Genomic DNA, 22,173 nt, shown 5'->3' with positions numbered 1-22,173 from the left:
CAGTCATCATAATTCGTCACACAATGAGAAAAGGACAAATCAACAAGTAACAATGACTAATTAATATTAAAATCTGTAACATAATGTATTGTTTGGAGTTTAGTCTGATTGGTTCAGGATGACCTGCCATTATCCAATCACACGTCTGCTTACCTGCATCTTTTCTCTTTTTTCTAACCTGAGCACCTGATGGCTTTGAACTTTTGTTGTCCATCTTCCATTGGTTTGAATTTTGCGCTCCAGTACAAACACAAATCCCCCAACTCGAGGATCAGCACAATTAACCTAACAGCAGGCACGTGCAGAGGGGGGGGGGCTAGAGGGGCTTGAGCACCCGCCCCTTTCCTGATGGGTGCCCAAGGTGCCCTTTTGCTGAGGCAACTTTTTAAAAAAAATTCTTTTTGTTTTTAATGTGTGTGTGCGTGCGGAGTCCTGTCTGTGCCCCTCAACAATAATATTTAACTAGTAATCACAGTTTTGCTAAATAAAAGGATCTGGCTTGCATCAGTCACATGATCACATTTAACCAATGATCGCCCTTGACGGCAGAACGCGCTGGTTACGAGCCGGGAACGAGCTCACAAAGAGCACGTGCATTTTTTCCGGTCCGGAGCTGTAGGAGAAACACAAGTGAACTCAGAGACACAGACTGATGCGACAAAACCAGTAAGTAGGTGTACAGCGCACACTGTAGTGTGTAGCACCCAGGAGTATTAGCTTATTACGTACACGTTGGTAAGCTGTCTTGTTGCAACTGACGAACTGAAACAAACGAGCGTGCTGTGTGTGCAACAGCGCGACAAACATTACCTGTCCTTTTATTAACTGCACAGGTAGTGCTGGTCACAGCTGCTGGCTACCTGTGTAAGGCTGTCATGGGTCTGTAGCTCTGTCACCGTTTTAGGGAACATATTTAGTTTTAAAGTATTTAGAACATATTTAGTTTTAAAGTAAGTTTCCGGGCTTTTCCTGCCTTTCTGGAGGGATTATATTTCACTAAAAAACGATCTAATATGCATGTCCACATAATAATTATTATCATTATAATATATTAAAAACACACGCTGTATTTTAAAGAACATACATTAAGAAGCAGATTATATTAGATTTATATTTTAAATAAGACAAAATTTGGATTTTACAGCAGTAAAATGATTGTATCTCTACAGTTTAAACGTGTAATGTAATGAGTTTCTCCTCCCCTTTTGTGAGTGTGGACGCTTCATCTCTTTGCTCTTTAAATGCTTTGCTTCTTTTATTGATTTTTATTGATTTTTATGCTGATTTTTTCCCTTTTTTCCTTATGAGCTTACCTGCGATAGCTTCTGGACACTTATAGATCATTAGGACTAAAGTGTTCTTAACAGAAACAGCAACATTTTTATAGTTACCTTATCCTCAGCGCTCCGTGTGTCTGTGGCCTAGACACAGCTGAAGCCTGATTACAGCGTCTGGGCACCGAACAGCCTCAATAGCCTGGAAAGGGGCTAACCGCTAGGCTAACTAGCAACAAGATGCCTTCCCTCTCCACAGATGACTACCACAGCCTCCTGCAGAAGATTGCAGTACTGGAGACAAAAATTCATCGCTTAGAAGTAAACGTGGAGGTAAATGGACTGTGTGGAAATGAAACAACCTTGCCTTTGATTCAAAACAATGGCGATGAGCAAGCTAGTACACAGCTAAGGAGCACAGATAACATGACCAAGAAAGTAGACTCTGTGCATTATTATAAATCCTCAAGTGATAATCCCCCCTTGGACTGTCTTGGTGCAAAACCAAGACATAAATCATGTCTCCTGGAAGGGGGAGGACGTACCACAGGCAGGGCACAGCGAGCTGAAATCTCTGAAACCGACTGGCCTTCACTTCCTACGAGACAGAGAAGCTCTTCTACCCCTGTATACGAGAGGAAACAGGACTGGACAACAGTGAATAGGAAGGTTAACAACAAACCTCCAAAACAACTGAATGTGAAACTGCACAACAGATTTGCTCCACTATCAAAGGACCCTGGATCTATATCGGACAACCATCCATCTAAAAGCAGCGAAGTAAGGTCTGAAAATCTGTTGAAAAGTAAAAGACCACAGGGAAAGCTAAAGGCTAGGCCTGAAACTCTGATTGTGGGTGACTCTGCCGTAAAGGATGTACAAAGGATGTGCGGTAAGAACACTAAAGTCCTCTGCTTTCCTAACGATATGGTCAACAACCTGAAGGAGAGAATTCTTCAAATTGCAGATGAATATCCAACTGTGACAAACATTGTTCTGCATACAGGGTCAAACGATGTGTCCAAACAACAGTCGGAGGTTCTGAAACGGGACTTTACTGGATTATTAAATACTGTAAACTCTCTGAATGCAGCTGTATTCATCAGTGGACCTGTACCGCCGGTCAGAGGAGGAGACGAGAGATTCAGCAGGTTGTTTACACTGAATAAATGGATTATATCAGCATGTGCTGACCACTCAGTGCACTTTATCGACAACTTTAATATTTTTTGGGAACGCAGGCATCTGTTCAAAGCAAATGGATTTAATTTTAACAAGTCAGGGGTGAAACTGTTCACCTCCAACTTGTTTTATTCCATACGTCATCCATCTGTGCTTGGTGCCAAGGCTGAGATAAACGAGGAGTTATCTCATAAAGAGGAACAAACAGTACTCCAAGAACAGACAAAGCCCAGCAGAAACCTTGAGGAGGAGCTCCATTTGCCCCCACCCGGGAAGAGCCTCAGAAAGGAGAGACATCTGAGGCAAGAAGAGGGGTCCCTATTTGCCTCCAACTCTCTCAACAACACCAACGACCAGGACAAGGGACCACGACCTTCCCCAGTCCCCCAAACCCCTGACAGGCCATCACCCTCCTCCCCCTCCCTTTCTCCCTCCTCCCCACACCTGAAATTCACTGAGGAGATGATGGAGCGGGTCAATGCTGGGCTCAGATCTACCCCCTGTCCCAATCCCTTTTTGTCCCCCATAAACCCCCCACCAGAGCGGCCAAAGGTTCGCCATCGAGCCCCACCCTCATCAGAGCAATCGAAGTCACATTGCCCAGCCTCGCCCCCCTTAGTTCCTCTTCATGCCCTGTCTCCGCAGTCTGATGTGTGATGTGTGAAGGGTCCGGGCTGTGAGGATTATGGCAGTGGTGACTTTTCCCAGGAGAAGCTGGGACCCTGTTTACTAGAAGGTTTTAAAATTTCTGTACTTTTAGGTGACAGGAGACATGTGGCCTGGTCAAAACACAGAGAGCTGCACTCTAAAAGATCTTTAAACATAGTAAACATACCTTGTGTGCCACAGACTGCTCCCAAACACGAGGGGACAAGTAATACCTCTAAAACACTTAAGTTGGCTTTATTAAACGTTAGATCTTTAGCTGGGAAAACATTTTTAATTAATGATTTAATCACTGAGCACAGCCTTGATTTTATGTTTTTAACTGAAACTTGGTTGGACCAAAGTAACAGTGGAGCTCTTCTCATCGAGACGACCCCTCCTAACTACAGTTTTATCAGTGAGGTCAGGGCGAGCAGGAGAGGAGGAGGGGTTGCTGTCTTATTTAATGAATCATTTCAATGTAAGCAGCTATCTCCTGGAAGTTTTCAGTCTTTTGAATATGTGGCTTTACAGCTGAAGGCCCCATCCAAAGTTGTGTTTCTTAATGTTTACAGGCCTCCCAAATACTGCACAGACTTTTTTAATGACCTCAGTGAACTGCTGTCTGTGATCTGTGTTGATTTTGACTGTGTAATTATTGTTGGGGATTTTAACATTCATGTGGACAACCCTCAGGACAAAGGGACTAAAGACCTGAGTAACACTCTGGGCAACTTTGGGCTGACTCAGCATGTAACAGAGGCCACACATAATAGAGGACACACTCTTGACCTACTGATCTCCAAAGGCCTGAGCATTTCAAAGGTTACTGTGTCTGATGTGGGCGTGTCTGATCATTACTGTGTTTTCTTTGAAAGTAAAATCTCAGCCCACACAAATATATCAACAACAGTGATCACAAAACGGTGTATAACTGAACACAGTAGTGAGATCTTTAACCGGGTCTTCCCATTAACACCTGACCTGCCCAGAGGGTCAGTCAATGAGCTCGTCAATAGCTTCAATGCTAACATGTTAAATGTAATGGACACTATTGCTCCCATTAAGGTGAAGGTTATCTCTGGAAGGAAAAAGTCTCCATGGAGAAACTCCACACTGGTGAAAAATGAAAAAAGAGAGTGTAGGAAAGCTGAGCGCAGATGGAGAAAAACAAACCTCCAGGTTCATTATGACATTTATAAAGAGAAACTTCACAATTATAATTTACAACTGAGGAGTGCAAGGAGGTCCTACTTCTCTGACATCATCACTAAAAACAGCCATAATGCTCGGGTCTTATTTTCTACAGTTGACAGGCTAACGAACCCTCCTGTGTCAGTGGCAGCTGAACTTCATTCGACCATGGCCTGCAATGACTTTGCCAAATTCTTCACAGAAAAAATCCAAAAAATTAGACAAGCAATTGGTACATCAACAGCAGATCCAGGATATATATACTGTGTCCACCAAAAAACTGTTTAAACACCATGAAACAGTTTCAACCTATTAACAGCAAAGACCTGGAGGACATCCTAGGTCAACTGAACTCCTCCTCCTGCTGTTTAGATGTCCTGCCAACAAGTTTTTTCAAAAAGGTCTCAAAGACTTTAGAGTCAGACCTGTTACAGATCGTCAACTTTTCTTTATTATCAGGTGTGTTTCCAGAATCACTAAAAACTGCTGTAATCAAACCTATACTGAAAAAGGACAATCTTGACAAGACACAAATGAACAACTACAGGCCGATCTCAAATCTCCCATTTTTAAGTAAGATCATTGAAAAAGCAGTTTCTCAACAGCTCAATTACTTCTTAAAACAGAATAATTGCTACGATGCCTTCCAGTCAGGTTTTAGACAGAACCACAGCACTGAAACCGCTCTGACCAAAGTGTTTAATGACATATGTCTGAACACAGACAGTGGAAAAATGTCAGTCTTAGTTTTACTGGATCTCAGTGCAGCATTTGATACAGTTGACCACAACATATTACTCAAACGACTGGAGAACTGGACAGGTCTTTCAGGAACTGTACTAAACTGGTTCAAAACATACTTAGAAAACAGGAAATACTTTGTATCACTAGGTAACTTCACATCTGAGCAGACAAGTATCACATGTGGAGTTCCCCAAGGTTCCATTTTGGGACCCCTTCTGTTTAACATTTACATGCTCCCACTGGCACAGATTATAAAGAACAACAAAATAAACTATCACAGCTATGCAGATGACACACAAATATATATCACAATGTCACCAGGAGACCAAGGCCCTGTGCAGGCTCTTGGTAAATGCATTGAGGAAATCAATGACTGGTTGTGCCACAATTTTCTCCAGCTAAACAAAAACAAAACTGAGGTAATAGTCTTTGGCGCCAAAGAAAAACGATTACAGGTCACCAGAGAACTTCAATCTATACATCTAAAAACCACAAACCAAGCGAGAAATTTGGGTGTAGTGATGGATGCAGACCTAAACTTAGAAAAACACATTAAGACAATAACAAAGTCAGCTTACTATCACCTCAAGAATATTTCAAGGATAAAAGATCTGATGTCTCAACAGGACCTGGAAAAACTAGTCCATGCATTCATCTTTAGTAGGCTTGATTACTGTAACAGCATCTTTACAGGTCTACCTAAAAAATCAGTCAGACAACTACAGCTCATTCAGAACTCTGCTGCTCGAGTCCTCACTAAGACCAAAAAAGTGGACCACATCAGTCCAGCTCTGAGGTCTTTACACTGGCTGCCTGTCCGTCAGAGGATAGACTTTAAAGTTCTGATGCTGGTCTATAAAGCTCTGAATGGTTTAGGACCAAAATACATCAATGACCTCCTGACCCAGTATGAACCTTCCAGATCCCTCAGGTCATCTGGATCCGGTCTTTTATCAGTTCCCAGAGTCAGAACCAGACACGGAGAAGCTGCATTCAGCTTTTATGCTCCTTATATCTGGAACAAACTCCCAGAAAGCCTCAGATCAGCTGAAACACTCAGTTTATTTAAATCCAGGTTGAAGACTCACCTGTTCTCAGCTGCATTTGAATAAAGCACCAAATCCACACTTTTAAGCTTAAATTTCAAAACTTACATTTAACTACTGATTTTATCTACTGTTCTGATTTTATCTGTTTTGATTTTATATACTGTTTTGTTTGTTTGTTTGTTAATTAGTTAGTTTATTTGCTTGTTTTAATCAATTTTAAATCATGCTTTTTATTTGTTTTTGTTTCTAATGTCTCTGTAAAGCACTTTGAATCACCTTGCTGTTGAATTGTGCTATACAAATAAACTTGCCTTGCCTTGCCTAATAAGCTTTGCCCTGCACAGAGTCGATAGTGAAACACATGGAATCATCATAAATACATTATTTCATATTTATTACTTCCCCCTCCTCTTTGCTTTATTATTGTAGCTCTAGTAATGAATAATAATGTAAGGATTCTGGATCAGCACCATGATGCCCATAGTATATACAGTATTCTGAAGAAGGTCTGAAATGTCACTGTGTGTGTGTGCATGTGTGTGTTTTATTTAGATGGATTTTTTTTAAAAAATATTACTCATGATATAACATTGTCCAGACATGGCTGGTAAGGACATGAGGAGGAAACAGCAGGAGCTGTGTGAGGCTACTAAAGGCAGGGCTATAACATTTTTCTGTCATCATTTTATTATAGATTAAGTGTAAGAGTTGTTAGGTGTGGATAATTAGATTATAGTTTATTGCAATAGCAAGTTGTGCCTTGTTCTCACATAGACAGCAAGTGCAGAGTGATATATGAAATGATGGGATGGAAGGAAGAAGAGAAGCAAAGAGTGATTCACAGGCAGAGCCTAAATTATTTCTCACAGTTTTTTGTTGCCTTATGGTTCCAAGCGCTGTCACCAATCTTTGCATTTTGTTATTATCTCATGACACTTGTTTAATCAGCTACCATCTCTCCTGTGGACTTTTTAATGTCTACAGTCTCAGACCAACACAGCCCTGCCCTCATAGCTGGACTGGCCATCAGGCATACACTTGCCCGGTGGGCCGCTGGCGATTTTTTTTTTTTATGGGCCGACCGATTGGGAAGGGTATAAACAATGAAAGGCGTTGGATTGGCCAATTGGTCATGATCGACTCTGGGCTGGACCAATTACAGCCGAGGAGGTCGGATGCACCCTCCCCCTTGTTTAGCAATCTTATAGACGAACTAAAGAAAATGGAGAACAAAAAAAGGAAAGGTGGTGCCGAAAAAATTAGGGCCAAAAAGAAACAAGCCCTTCAGGCAGACGCTGCCAAATGTGTGAAAATTACTGAATTGTTTGGTGGTAGCTATGGCACAGCTTCCATAGATTTAGCAAGATCAGCAAGTGGTGGAGGCCAGCAGGTGGATGAAGGAAAGGGGAGGCAGGAGGAGGAGAGACGCGAGGCGGCCGCCGGTCATAGTGGCAGAGGAACTGAACTTCAGGCAAGAAGTTATGACCTGCTGTCTATCTGTGTCAGATAGAAACTAATTTTAGTTGTAGTTTGTTTTCGTTGTGGTGACTTTATACAGTCGCTTAGAATAACTCGTACAGCGTAACTAGCATGACGGAGTTTATATACTGCTGGGCGGGTGCTATGAAGTTACTGATAGTAAATTTTATTTTATGCTTAAGGTTAGTTTCTCAAACTTCTCAAAATCTTAACAAATTGTGCCAATCCATGTTGCACCAGCTGATTTATCATCAAAAGTGGAGAAGTCTGTGACAGAGGAGACAGAAGAGCAGCAGAGAGAGATGGAAGAGCAAGAGAGAGAGATGGAAGAGCAAGAGAGAGAGATGGAAGAGCAGGAGAGAGAGATGGAAGAGCAGGAGAGAGAGATGGAAGAGCAAGAGAGAGAGATGGAAGAGCAAGAGAGAGAGATGGAAGAGCAAGAGAGAGAGATGGAAGAGCAGGAGAGAGAGATGGAAGAGGAAGAGAGAGAGATGGAAGAGCAAGAGAGAGAGATGGAAGAGCAAGAGAGAGAGATGGAAGAGCAGGAGAGAGAGATGGAAGAGCAAGAGAGGGAGATGGAAGAGCAAGAGAGAGAGATGGAAGAGCAAGAGAGGGAGATGGAAGAGCAAGAGAGAGAGATGGAAGAGCAAGAGAGAGAGATGGAAGAGCAGGAGAGAGAGATGGAAGAGGAAGAGAGAGAGATGGAAGAGCAAGAGAGAGAGATGGAAGAGCAAGAGAGAGAGATGGAAGAGCAGGAGAGAGAGATGGAAGAGCAAGAGAGGGAGATGGAAGAGCAGGAGAGAGAGATGGAAGAGCAAGAGAGGGAGATGGAAGAGCAAGAGAGAGAGATGGAAGAGCAGGAGAGAGAGAGATGGAAGAGCAAGAGAGAGAGATGGAAGAGGAAGAGAGAGAGATGGAAGAGCAGGAGAGAGAGAGATGGAAGAGCAGGAGAGAGAGATGGAAGAGCAGGAGAGAGAGATGGAAGAGCAAGAGAGAGAGATGGAAGAGCAAGAGAGAGAGATGGAAGAGGAAGAGAGAGAGATGGAAGAGCAAGAGAGAGAGATGGAAGAGGAAGAGAGAGAGATGGAAGAGCAAGAGAGAGAGATGGAAGAGCAGGAGAGAGAGAGATGGAAGAGCAGGAGAGAGAGATGGAAGAGCAGGAGAGAGAGATGGAAGAGCAAGAGAGAGAGATGGAAGAGCAAGAGAGAGAGATGGAAGAGCAAGAGAGAGAGATGGAAGAGCAAGAGAGAGAGATGGAAGAGCAAGAGAGAGAGATGGAAGAGCAAGAGAGAGAGATGGAAGAGCAAGAGAGAGAGATGGAAGAGCAGGAGAGAGAGAGATGGAAGAGCAGGAGAGAGAGATGGAAGAGCAAGAGAGAGAGATGGAAGAGCAAGAGAGAGAGATGGAAGAGCAAGAGAGAGAGATGGAAGAGGAAGAGAGAGAGATGGAAGAGCAAGAGAGAGAGATGGAAGAGCAGGAGAGAGAGAGATGGAAGAGCAGGAGAGAGAGATGGAAGAGCAGGAGAGAGAGATGGAAGAGCAGGAGAGAGAGAGATGGAAGAGCAAGAGAGAGAGATGGAAGAGGAAGAGAGAGAGATGGAAGAGCAGGAGAGAGAGAGATGGAAGAGCAGGAGAGAGAGATGGAAGAGCAGGAGAGAGAGATGGAAGAGCAGGAGAGAGAGATGGAAGAGCAGGAGAGAGAGATGGAAGAGCAGGAGAGAGAGAGATGGAAGAGCAAGAGAGAGAGATGGAAGAGCAAGAGAGAGAGATGGAAGAGCAGGAGAGAGAGAGATGGAAGAGCAGGAGAGAGAGATGGAAGAGCAGGAGAGAGAGATGGAAGAGCAAGAGAGGGAGATGGAAGAGCAAGAGAGAGAGATGGAAGAGCAAGAGAGAGAGATGGAAGAGCAAGAGAGGGAGATGGAAGAGCAAGAGAGAGAGATGGAAGAGCAAGAGAGGGAGATGGAAGAGCAAGAGAGAGAGATGGAAGAGCAAGAGAGAGAGATGGAAGAGCAAGAGAGAGAGATGGAAGAGCAAGAGAGAGAGATGGAAGAGCAGGAGAGAGAGATGGAAGAGCAAGAGAGAGACATGGAAGAGCAAGAGAGAGAGATGGAAGAGCAAGAGAGAGAGATGGAAGAGCAGGAGAGAGAGATGGAAGAGCAAGAGAGAGAGATGGAAGAGCAGGAGAGAGAGATGGAAGAGCAGGAGAGAGAGATGGAAGAGCAAGAGAGAGAGATGGAAGAGCAGGAGAGAGAGATGGAGCAGCAGGAGAGAGAGATGGAGCAGCAGGAGAGAGAGATGGAAGAGCAGGAGAGAGAGATGGAAGAGCAGGAGAGAGAGATGGAAGAGCAAGAGAGAGAGATGGAAGAGCAGGAGAGAGAGATGGAGCAGCAGGAGAGAGAGATGGAAGAGCAAGAGAGAGAGATGGAAGAGCAAGAGAGAGAGATGGAAGAACAGGAGAGAGAGATGGAAGAGCAGGAGAGAGAGATGGAAGAGCAGGAGAGAGAGATGGAAGAGCAAGAGAGAGAGATGGAAGAGCAAGAGAGAGAGATGGAAGAGCAGGAGAGAGAGATGGAGCAGCAGGAGAGAGAGATGGAAGAGCAAGAGAGGGAGATGGAAGAGCAAGAGAGAGAGATGGAAGAGCAGGAGAGAGAGATGGAAGAGCAAGAGAGAGATGGAAGAGCAAGACAGAGATGGAAGAGCAAGAGAGAGAGATGGAAGAGCAAGAGAGAGAGATGGAAGAGCAAGAGAGAGAGATGGAAGAGCAAGAGAGAGAGATGGAGCAGCAGGAGAGAGAGATGGAAGAGCAAGAGAGGGAGATGGAAGAGCAGGAGAGAGAGATGGAAGAGCAAGAGAGAGACATGGAAGAGCAAGAGAGAGAGATGGAAGAGCAAGAGAGAGAGATGGAAGAGCAAGAGAGAGAGATGGAAGAGCAGGAGAGAGAGATGGAAGAGCAAGAGAGAGAGATGGAGCAGCAGGAGAGAGAGATGGAAGAGCAGGAGAGAGAGATGGAAGAGCAAGAGAGGGAGATGGAAGAGCAAGAGAGAGAGATGGAAGAGCAAGAGAGAGAGATGGAAGAGCAAGAGAGGGAGATGGAAGAGCAAGAGAGAGAGATGGAAGAGCAGGAGAGTGAGATGGAAGAGCAAGAGAGAGAGAGATGGAAGAGCAGGAGAGTGAGAGCCAGGGCATCGATTACTTTGCTCGCCCTGAACCTGCCATATTACAGGCCTTCTTAGATTACCACCCACAGCAGAACAGTAGCAGTGCAGTTGTGATGAGGGTGTTCAGCTGTAAAGATGGCACCAACAGGAAGTGGCTTACTTATTGCAAAGAACGCCATTTATTGTTCTGCTTTGTGTGTCTGGCATTTGCAAGGCTGACTGACACCAGCACATTTATAACAGGCATGAGTGACTGGCGACATATACATCTGCGCACAGAGGAGCATGAAAAGAGCAATACACACCAGACCTGTGCTGAAGCTTTTTTCTTAAGGTGCTCAAAAGGCAACATCAGGAGCTTGTTTGCTGGCAGTCAGTTGTCAGCTCACAGAGCACAAGTGAAAAAGAGACGGCAAGTTTTAGAGCGTATAGTGGATGTGATCAAAGTACTTGGGAAGAGGGGACTCAGCTATAGGCATGTGGAGAATGAGGCTGCATACATTTTAGGTGATAACACCATCGATCATGGTAACTTTCTGGAACTGATTGTGTTATTAGGCAAGTATGATATGTGCCTTGGAGAACATTTGAATGACTGCATTGAAAAAAGCAAGAAGTTGCATCAGACCAGTGGATCAAGAGGTAGAGGATCTCTCATCACCCTACTCTCCAAAACAACTGTCAACTCAGTGATTGATGCACTTGGCCATCTCCTTCAAGAGAGCATCGCCAGTGATGTCCAGAAAGCTGGGATGTTTTCTGTTCAGCTAGACACAACCCAAGACATCACAGGTTATGATCAGTGTTCAGTAATCATCAGGTATGTTACTGAGTCTGTGCAGGAGAGGCTTGTCTCCATAGTGAGGTGCGAAGCATCCACGGGGCAGTACTTTGTAAACTTGCTTTCCGGAGTTTTAGAGCATCTGAATCTAGACAAGGCCATGTGCATTGGGAATGCAACAGATGGTGCTTCAAATATGCAGGGCCAGTACAAAGGCTTTTCAGCACTTATGACTGCCCAGTCTCCAACTCATGTGCATGTGTGGTGCTATGCACACATACTTAATCTTGTGATTGCTGACACAACACAAAGTGTCATTGAAAGTGGATCACTCTTTAATTTACTTAATGACATAGCTGTGTTCATCAAGGAGTCCTATCACAGGGTTAATCTGTGGGAGAAACAAACCGAAAACACAAGACACAGACGCCTCAGTCCAATAGGTGAGACACGGTGGTGGGCCAAGCATGATGCCCTCCAGAAAATCTTTGGACATTTTGGAAAACCAGATGATGGCCTCTTCGTTGATGTAGTGCTGACGATGGAAGCCATTGAAAAGAGGGAAAAAGAAAAGCCAGCTGTTTGTGCCAAAGCACGAGGCTTTAAAGAGTGTCTCTTGAAGCATGAAACTGTGTTAACAGCACAGATATTTCTTAGAGTGTTTGAGCAACAACTCCTCTGTCAAAGTACCTCCAGTCAAAGGGGATGGACATTCTCTCTGCCCATCATATGGTGACTGCCACACAAGATGGCCTCAAAAGTATTGCCAGGGACTTTCCAACTGTGAAGACAGCTGCAGACACATTTGTGAAACAGACAAATCAAAAACTAGAGGAGAGGGAGAACAACACAGACATGGAAGTGGAGGCTGAACTACCTAAAAAGAGAGCCAAAAAGAGAAAAGGCATGGCCGGAGAGATGCCTGAAGATGAGTTGCAAATCAATGCTGAGAAATCATATGAGGTGAAAGTGCACAACATCATCCTGGACACAGTTATTGAAGCAATCCACAGACGATTTGTCATACATGGCCCTCTTCTTGCCGATTTGGCATGGTTGGACCCCAGGAAGTTTAGCCAGGTCAGAACAGTTTCTCTTCCAAGTAATGCATTTCAGAACCTCAGCGCCTGTCTACTTAAATTTGACAGCAGGGCTACAGTTAATAACCTTCAGTCAGAACTGAAACGTTTTGCTGAACAGTGGGAAAGGCTTAAGACATCACATGTAGATGAGTACACGACCAGAACAGCAAAGGACAGATCTGAAGAATGGGACGAAGAAAGTGAAATTGTGACCGAAAGCTGTGGTTCTTGCAAAAATTGCCCACTGTGCTGCTATCAAATACTCAGGCGGTTCAACATGCTGTCTGATGCCTATCGTCTCCTTGGGCTGGCATACAAGTACCTGCTGACCCTCTCCCTCACTCAGGTTGCCTGTGAAAGAACATTCTCTACACTCAAGTTCATTAAAAGCAGACTCCGAAGCAGCCTGTCTGCAAACAAGCTGGAGATGTTTATGCTGATGGCCACTGAAAAGGACATTCTCATGTCATTGGACTCTGACATGGTCATTGACAGGGTAGCTGAGAAGAGTGACCTGCTGAGAAAGCTCCTTTTGTAACCTGGTGAGGTGAAATAAAAATGAGCAAAACATTCCTAATTATCTATTGTTAATATTAGATTCAGCTTTATTGTTATTGCCTAAATGAATACATTTAGTATCTACCTTCACTTCAAACAAGTCAAGTGATTGGTAAATGCTTAGAATTTGTCCATCTTAATAGATAGAATAAATATGAGATTGGAGTATTAGGCATTTATAAACATATATTCTTACAGTCTTAATCTGTCATTGTTTCATTTCAGATGCTGTCAGTCATTTTAGGAGGACTGAAGTGTGTTCATTTTAAGTAAGTACTATATGGAATATGATTCAACCATTTTTCTAGAGTAAGCATACCAGTACTGTCATCGTCTGTAAAAATCTATTAAGTACAATTCTTTCTCAACCTTCACTGTCTGTCCTTTCACTTCATAAAGGTTTCCATGTCTTAAGATATGTTCAGTGTTGCTGCTGTGGAAGTGTTGTAGGTGACCTTTTATTGATGAGTGAATAGTCTTTGGTGATACAATTCAATCATAATCTGTCCTTTATAGATTTTAATATTCATCTAATCTTTATTCCTTTCTGTCCTGTTTGTCAGGGTCTGATCATACATTGTTTGTTTAAGAGGTTCGAGACCATTCAACTTTTTAAGTTCATCAACGTAAGTACTAGTGTATATGATTTCTCTAATTCCTTTCTGGAATAAAGATGCCAGTACTGTGATCATCTGAGCAAGTCCATCAATTGCCATTCACAGTTCTTTGTCCTTTCACTTGTGTCCTGTTTTTCAGGGTCCCATATAATTTCTTCAGAAGTAAGTACTGTATATGATGCCAGTATTTTCCCATATTTTCTAGATACTGTATTAGTACTGTGTGTAAAATGCCATCAAAAACTCAATTAAGTGTTATTCTTATTCTTCTTTCTCACCTTTCTTTCTCTGTCTCCTTTCATATTTAAAGGTTGCTGTGTTAACAAAATATATTGTGCTACCATGCTGTTTTCTATTGTTTTGGTAAATAAATACTTTATGAAAATATCCCTAAATCTGTCATTTATTAATTTTAATATTAATTAATGATCATGTCTCACCTCTAGTGTTCTTGGTCTTAATTTCAGGTTTCTACCATGTGTTGTAGATAGTTCAGGAGGTTAACTCTACCAAGCAGTCTTTTTGTTTCCGCTATGTACTGTTTAAAATCCCGAATAGGGAGAATGGTGTAGGTTTAACTTTATTAGATTGATACATATATACCAACAAGGCAGTGTACATCAAAGCAGTTGTTTTCATGCAAAGGCTTTATGGTTTTTCCTATAGCGATTGACAGACCACGTGACTTTGCGCATTGCATGCCGGGAACTCCTGGCAAAACAATCCAAGTACCGCATCAAATACAAGCATTTGCAATTGCAGCACCGCAAAACGTTCATTCTCCGGTTCCAATACCTTCTTGTTTTTTCTTTGCCGCACAAAAAAGGAATGTACAAAACGACGGAGAACAATGCCGGTCCGTACAAAGACAGACTCGACGAAAAGACAAAGAAAAGATACGAGGAAAAAATCAAAGGAGTGAAAGGGTCAGACCCTTACGAGCACACAGAGGGACAAAAGACGTTAGCGTGCTGCCCAACTTTCACCACGCTCAGATTTATAATTATACGGTTCTTGGAGTGAGTGCATACACTCATGAAGTTTAGTAACTTCAGGTCACTGCAACAAGCCCAGGTACAGTTTACCGACGGATGGGTGCAGGACCTTGAAATGCACCGAAAGACCATCGTACAAACAAACGTAAGTTTACCTTTGTTCGTCTCACAAATCGTCGTCATAAATACACATTCGTTAACCGTGTATTAATATAACCTTTGAGCTCAACGGTAATTAATTAGTAGTTGAAAAATAATTGTAATATTTGAGCCATTTCTGCTGTCCAACTACTTCTTACAAAATACATTTTTAATGTTAATTAGCTTCTTGCCATTTTTTGTGTTTCTTTTTATCGCTGTGTAACTGAGTTCAATTGAAAGCCTGTATGCGCTAGTACCGCTTGCCAAAAGTTCCCAGAATCCTTTGCGGTTTTATCCATGAATGACGTCACATTTTTGGTGGGCCGGTCTCCAGTCAAAATGCCCGGGCCGATTTTTTGTCCCAGTCCAGCCCTGCCTGCCCTCCAGCACTATCCACAGCAACCCCTCAACAGCAACATTGTACCCATCAGGTAAAGCATCAGCTACGTTTGCTTTGCCTTGTTGCCCATATTAGATTCTTGATGAAAGTGTGTTGTTGTTATTCAGCCTGGTTCAATGTGCCCCTTTTTAACTTTGAGCACCCGCCCCTTTAAACCTCTCTGCACGGCCCTGCCTAACAGACCTACACCTTAGTTCACAGATTCACTTTGTCTAAGGTTGATTTCTGGGATTTCACACAACCCAGGATTCAGATCGTGAATCCATGATGGGCTTGGATTTACATCATTATAAATGAAATGTGCTCTACTTGGAAGCAGCCGGCCCCGCCCCTTTTGACGGGTTGTGTGAGACTTTAAATCATCAAACTGTAAATTATAAATTTAAATTGTTATTGATCCTTTACCTCGAGTCCTAAAGTGTAGATTTATTTTCTTACTCTTCTTATATTTATTGTTTGTTTACTTGCACCGCTGTAACTGCAGCCTCGTCGTCTCGTCTCTCTATATGCTGGACTGTCTGTAGCGGAGATGACAATAAAGTTTACTTTGACTTCAGCAGCGCGCAGGCGCACCGAGGGCTCTCGCGCTCACTTTATAGAATTTAGAAAAAACATGGGTGCAGATTATAAGTCTGTATCATAATATCTGTTTGTTGTTTTTATTTTGTTTTGCGAGTTGGTTATTAGATGCCGCTCCAGCCAGCCAGAGACTCCCCGCCGCCCCGCCCTCTCCTCCCTGTGCCGCCAGCAGCAGGCGCACCTCGCAAACGGAGGGCGCCCTTACTCCCAGCAAATGGCTGATAGAAAACCGATCGGTGCCTACGAATTTCCCAATATGCGCTGGCATGACGTCGGGGAAGCATGGGTACGACCGATTATTTTATTTTTTTCTTGCCCGTGATGCCCCCCCCCCCCCCCCCCACCACCACGATGCATTCTATTGGTTTGCACACTTACACACACCCAGCTGTGGTTTCCTGCTTTGCTGGACTCTGGAGAGCCCCGCCTTTAACGCTCTTCTCTCACAGAGAGCAACAGAAAACTTGGAAAAACTCCAGATTGACTGAACTCAGTTCAAAGTTACCTTGACACCTTTAGATGTGAGACGTAGTGATGGTCCGCTTGAAGCTGACGCTCCGGTGCGTGTGTCAGAAAGATCAACGCGCTGCTTCAGAAGCACCGTGTCGAGGCTTGATTCGTTTGGCCAGAGTCACGTGATCAGTGACGTCTGAAGCTTCGTTTAGAACGTACCTCTTTTTAAATCGAACTTTATTGAAACACAATGAGTATACAACATACAAACAGATGAAGTTTACAAAAGAACAGAACATGAACATACAGAACCAGGAGTAAAAAAATGATGATATGAGTAGGCGAAAAAAATCAACATATAAATGTTGTTCTGAGAGGCTTTTTGTTGGTTGAGTCTGAAATTGATTGTATGTACAATTCATATCCTTATAAAAAGGCAGAAATATGGTGTTTTATTAATAAACTTACATTTATGGATATAAAATAGCTAAAAGTATTAACAAATATTTTATAAAAAAAACATTTATCATTCTTCCTGGGGAACTTAAAGAAACAGAATAAAACATTTTCCCATCGTAAAGAAAACTCCCTTAAAATATGGACAATAACAAAACTGCTAAATTCTTCCAGAATCTCTGTGTAGAGGAACCAAAAGAGATGTGCCACAGTTTCTGGATGATCCCCACAGAAAGTTCAATTAGTATTTATGTCTCTTTTAAATGTTACCATATAGTGACTGGCTGGGTAACATTTATGAAGAATTTTATATGAGATTTCCTTCACCTTGTTCACAATTAGATATTTATGGGATCATCCAGACTGTCTTCCAGGTGATATCTGGAACATGTCGGTTCCAGTAAGATATTCTATATATGGGAGAGACATGATATCTTCTTGGAATAAACTACGTATTCTCTTATTGCTGTTACCAAGTTCCTGTGAAAAGCAGATTTTTCCCACTGCTGACTCAGCTGGATCAGGGAGAGTGACTGAGGCAGATATTGAGCTGTCAGTGTTTTTATATAACATTAAAGTCCCTGAGGGTATGGCACCAAGCACCATTGAGAATTCCCCAACACTGACGGGAAAATTATATAGTGTAAGGAATTCATTGTAAGTAAGTAGTGCTCCCTCGTTAAATTTTAAAACTTAGTAGCGGCCGCCATTGTTGGCAGCTGAAATTTGGCTGGGCCGCGCTATGAATTCTGGGATATGGTGGGCCACGAAGGACACACCCGACCCATCCTTCAAACTCGGGGGAATGAAGGACGCATTTGAAGGAGTCGAGGAATCGGGACAGCCTTGGTCGCCTGGCTGTGACGTCATCGGCCTTCAAATGCGGCCTCCGGAGGATGCAGCCGACGTTTTGGGACACAGCTTGTGTGTCTTTGTTGGTCATGTGACCTCCCAGGGACTACACATGGAAACGAGCAGTTTAGCTCAAATCTGGCAGGTTTCCATCGTCTGTTTTTGTCCTGATGTCCATGAACATGAACACTGTCCCTGTCAAACACGTCCAGATAATCTGATCCAGTGTTGTTCTTCTTCTGTGGTGTTTGTGATGGAGCAGCAGCTGCTGATCCTGATGTCCTCCACCAAGGGGGCAGCAAATTCAGCTGACTGTCATCATTTATTAAAAAGATGTAACAATGTGACATAATGCAATATAATAGTGTCAGTTACACATTGTGGGTTGCACTGTGGCCAGAATGGACATTACCTCCTGCCTAATGGAAGCTGTCAGCCATCCTGCAACCATGAATTAGATAAGCAGAAGTGAAGGGATTGTTAACAACAATTTAATAATAAAATGTAATGTGATAGTTGCACTTTATTAGCTACCCACAATCGTATGAATAATAACCATGAATGCACTGCATGCTCATAGCAAGTTCTTTAGGTTTAAAGTGAGATCCTGCTTTAAAGGGCGCTTCATCTGCTGGGAATGACATGTTTCTTCTAGTATGTAAGGCTCAGCCCATCTTACTGGGACTTACTTTTGTAGATCCACATGCTCTAAACCTGCTGCTCCATGATTGGTGCAGAAGCTTTAAGCTACTATTAACAAATAATGACCATGGACTTAGTTGTTACTACAATAACTTATCATTGAGCAACTTTTAATTTTACTTGTAAAACTATGCAAGTAGAATTGAATGGGGCACAGTGAGCTGAGCACAGGCCCACTCTGTGACACTCAGAGGTTTGTGGATATCATACTGAGAGTATTGGACACAGTGCAGCCAGCTTGCAGCCACTTTCCCACCACTTTAGCACAATGTTTACATGAGACTCAGCCACACTAATGTTCCTGGGCAGACATGTGGTGCAGCATGGCTGATGGCACTGTACCTGCAGCTGTCATGGACAAGAACCACTCAATACCTCACCCAAGCCAAGCCTGTGCTGATGTTGTGATCTGAGACCGAGACACTAACCCAGGATCATGATATGATGTTGTGAGAGTTTCACTAAGAATTAGCTCTGATTACAAGATTTCAATCTATCGTAACTCTAATTTGTATTTACTTCAGTTTGTTCATCTTGGAGCTGTGTGCAGCTGAGGACAGTCTTATTATTACCAGGTGAGGATATGTAACAGCCACAGTCTGTAGAGATGATGTCACCATGGAGTGGTGATGTCACTGGAGCTGCCAATATGTGCTCCAGCCAAAGCTACACCAGAGGGTTGTGCTGTGTAACAGGTTGGTGCAGGTGGTGTTATCTACATTTGAACATTAGGCAACAGTCTCATGAAGACACTTTCTATTGTTCACTAAAGACCAACAATAACAGAGACAAAGGGAGAGCAGCAGAACTAGTGCTAACAATTAGCACTGCTAGCCTGCCCACCAACACCAGCTAATGTTCTAAAAACGATGATCAATGATTTTGCTGTAACGGCTCCAGCTGTCTGTGTCAGGGACACGTTGGAGATGAAGTGAGTGATCCAGTGACAAAGGTTTGGAAAGCTGCAGTCAGCTGAGACTAAAGGAGTCACCTGACCGAGAGACCAAATGTTTCACTGAGAACGTCCAGATGAACAGAATCAACCTTTGGGATAATCTGTTCCACACATCCATGTTTCACTTACTGCATTATATTTCCTCATTGCTGTGCACACAGGCCTGTGGCTTATAACCAACTCCAAGTTCAGACTCAGAGGCTGCTGAAGCTGTTTTCTGGAACAGAGACGTGTTGGATATAAAAGCAACTCTTCTTTATGTGTCAGCACTGAGGAAAGGAGCAGCTTCGTTTCTAAGTGTATGAAGGACTGTAGCAGTGTGTGTGTGAGCTTTATTTCACAGACAGAACCATGTCAAAAACACAACTTCAGGTAAAAACAATACAAAATCAAAGAGTCTGATCAGAAGGATTAAACAGAGGAGTGTGGGACTGTTTTTAACAGACAGCAGGTTAAATGAGTGAATGGGCTTTCAACACAAGGCTTCTGCTGCTACCTTTAATGACATAATTAGCTAACAAGAACAAACTGATAATTACCACCAAAGAACGGCTCCAGATTTTAGCTGCTGACCATTTTGTGAAACGTTGATTACATCAGCTTATTGTTGATTTTTCAACCTTAATATCAGCTGCTTTAAAGGAGCCTGGTTCTCTCGCAGTAACACTTTTCTTCACTAGATGCAGTGCAGGCACAGTCTGTGTTTCTAAACTACACACTAATGTTCATTGTTGTGCAGCTAAATCCTCCCTCTGGATGGGAAGAATCCCTGTCAGGCTTCAAACACCTGGCTTGGTGTTCTGGAGCTAATGTGTCACCTGTGAGGACTCTGAGATGAACACACAGCAGACACTTCAGTTCTCCGTCTGTGTGTCCTCAGTTTCCCAGCATGCCTTGGCTGTGGTGGTGGAGGTGAATGAGGGGGAACATGCTGCTCTGTCAGCACTCAGGTTTCATACCTGGTGATCTCAGAGGACAAAGCGGCGTTACAGCAGCGCACGTTGATGAGACCTGATGCTCTGAACAGTTCAGACTTCAGCCTCACTCTGAGAAAACAAACGACTGACTGTCAGCAGCAACTACACCTGCTCCATCAGTGACGGAGAGAAGAACTGAGACTGAGAGACATACAGCTGCAGGTCAAAGGTCAGAAACGCCCGCTCTTTGTACGGGTCAGGAGTTAGTACTGCAGAGGTCAGAGGTCAGCTTGCTGACAAACCATTTGAAACAGTTTGGAGCTAAAAGCACAACAGCAGAGGAAAGAAGAGACACTGCAGAGATGATGCAAAATATTGTGTTTTGTTCTCAGCTGTCAAAAAGTGTAACACACGTGTTCCAGCACAGCCTTTGTGTACTTTCACTTCTCCATACTGTCCATTGGAAATCCTGTTTGTTACTTTTTGATTTCAGTCCATGTGTCCAAAGCAAACTTCTGTCCCACACTTTCTCTGCTGACTCTTCACCGATGCTCAGATGATCTCAGATGATTTCACCAGAACTCATCACAATTCGGGCTCCACAGAAACCCAGACGTCACTAAACAAGCGTAACAAGCAAAGTGAAAACTGGTCGTTCAGCTTTATTGACCAAAGATAAGCTCACATGTCACCTCATGACACAGACACTTATTTCCACAGCATGCACGAGGACTGACAATAAGTGTCTATAAAGCCACTTCTATCTGCCACACCTGTGCTTCTGTCATGGTTGCTCTCCTCTCACTCTGTCATTTATCCACAGTCTGCCTCCCTCTGCTCCGTCAGCTGACGTCCTCTCTACACCACCTGCTGTGTTTTATCCTGCAAAAACACATTTAAGAAGCGTTGCACCGAGTAACGGGAGGAACTGCTATAAAATCCATTTAAAGGAGGTGGTGCTGAGTGCTGTGACTGGGGTCCCACCACTGACATCACGGGTGGAGGACATGTTGGAAAACTGCTACAAAGTGCTGTGCAGCCAGCAGAGCTTACAGTCTGTCCTGTGTGTCATACAGGCTCTCACACTTAGTGTTTCTGTGACACATTGAAGAGAAGTTTGTGTTGTTCACAGTTGTGCTTGTACTGAGTGACAGCTGACATGACCTAACAGGAATAATGTGTCTGTGCTGAATGAGAAGTAACACACAATGAAGTCTTGATGCATCTCAATCATCCAGGAAAGTGAGTCTGTTGCTTCTGTTCATCTGGACGCAGCGTTTTGTGGGAGAAACGTGTCGTCATCATCAGGTGACGTCTTCAGTCTCAGCTGCAGGTTTCAGTCTTACAAACAGGACATTTGCATAAAGACTGAAAGCAGCTGCAGGAACGATGGGCTGGGAGCTCCGTTCCTTCATCTTAATTATGCAGATTCTCAGGACCATTGATCAACAACCACTGATCCATGTCCATGAGTCCCATTCACAGAGATGTGGGAATGGCTGCAGTCACAGCATGTAAGATGGAAATAAATGAGAAGTATTTAGCTGAAGTGGATTTGATTTATGTTACTTCTTTTTTAACTTGTAGTTCTACATTGGAAGATTATTGTGATATTGGAATATAAAAATACATTTATATTCTATTATTTTCTCAAAATAAGCGTCACACTCGTGGAAGCCGGTGTAGCCGCCGAAACGCCTGCATTTATGGAGACTTTCAGCCCCAGGTAGGCCAGTTATGGATCTTGGATCCACATTATGTCAGCAGCTGTTCTCCACCGTGAACTGTGTTCAAACAAACACGCTCACGCCTCACAGACGACAGCTTACAGTCCTGTAGAGATAAAGTGACTTCGTACAGCCCCGTCTTCAGTCTTGTGGAGATGATCTCGATGCTTTGGTGGATGTTACTAGCTCCTATGCAGTATTTTGTAAAGACATGATTATACCCCGTAAGCGTGT

General features: G+C 43.3%; 2 protein-coding genes across 3 annotated transcripts in view; one reads left to right on the top strand and one right to left on the bottom strand.

The window, feature by feature from the left end:
• Window positions 1-16,817, bottom strand: part of LOC309702290 (uncharacterized protein) — a 32,233-nt gene extending 15,416 nt beyond the window's left edge. The window contains exon 1 of the mRNA XM_082526901.1: window positions 16,383-16,817. The gene's annotated coding sequence lies outside the window, so the exon portion shown is untranslated. The remainder of the gene's footprint in view (window positions 1-16,382) is intronic.
• LOC309702344 (uncharacterized protein) lies at window positions 10,664-14,847 on the top strand. 2 transcript variants are annotated; one of them, XM_082527035.1, is made up of 3 exons: window positions 10,664-13,129; window positions 13,371-13,414; window positions 13,709-14,847. In XM_082527035.1, the coding sequence occupies exon 1, from the start codon at window positions 12,211-12,213 to the stop codon at window positions 13,123-13,125; it is 915 nt and encodes a 304-aa protein (XP_082383161.1). In that variant the 5' UTR covers window positions 10,664-12,210; the 3' UTR covers window positions 13,126-13,129; window positions 13,371-13,414; window positions 13,709-14,847. The 2 variants fall into 2 exon arrangements, with proteins under 2 accessions (XP_082383161.1, XP_082383160.1); XM_082527034.1 differs by having other exon boundaries at window positions 13,545-14,847.
• Window positions 16,818-22,173: the final 5,356 nt, after the last annotated feature.

This window comes from Aulonocara stuartgranti, assembly GCF_965226115.1.
Source record: "Aulonocara stuartgranti genome assembly, chromosome: 3".
NCBI classification, from domain to species: domain Eukaryota; kingdom Metazoa; phylum Chordata; class Actinopteri; order Cichliformes; family Cichlidae; genus Aulonocara; species Aulonocara stuartgranti.
Note: the sequence above shows the minus strand (reverse complement) of the source record. Positions and strands in the feature narration are given on the sequence as shown.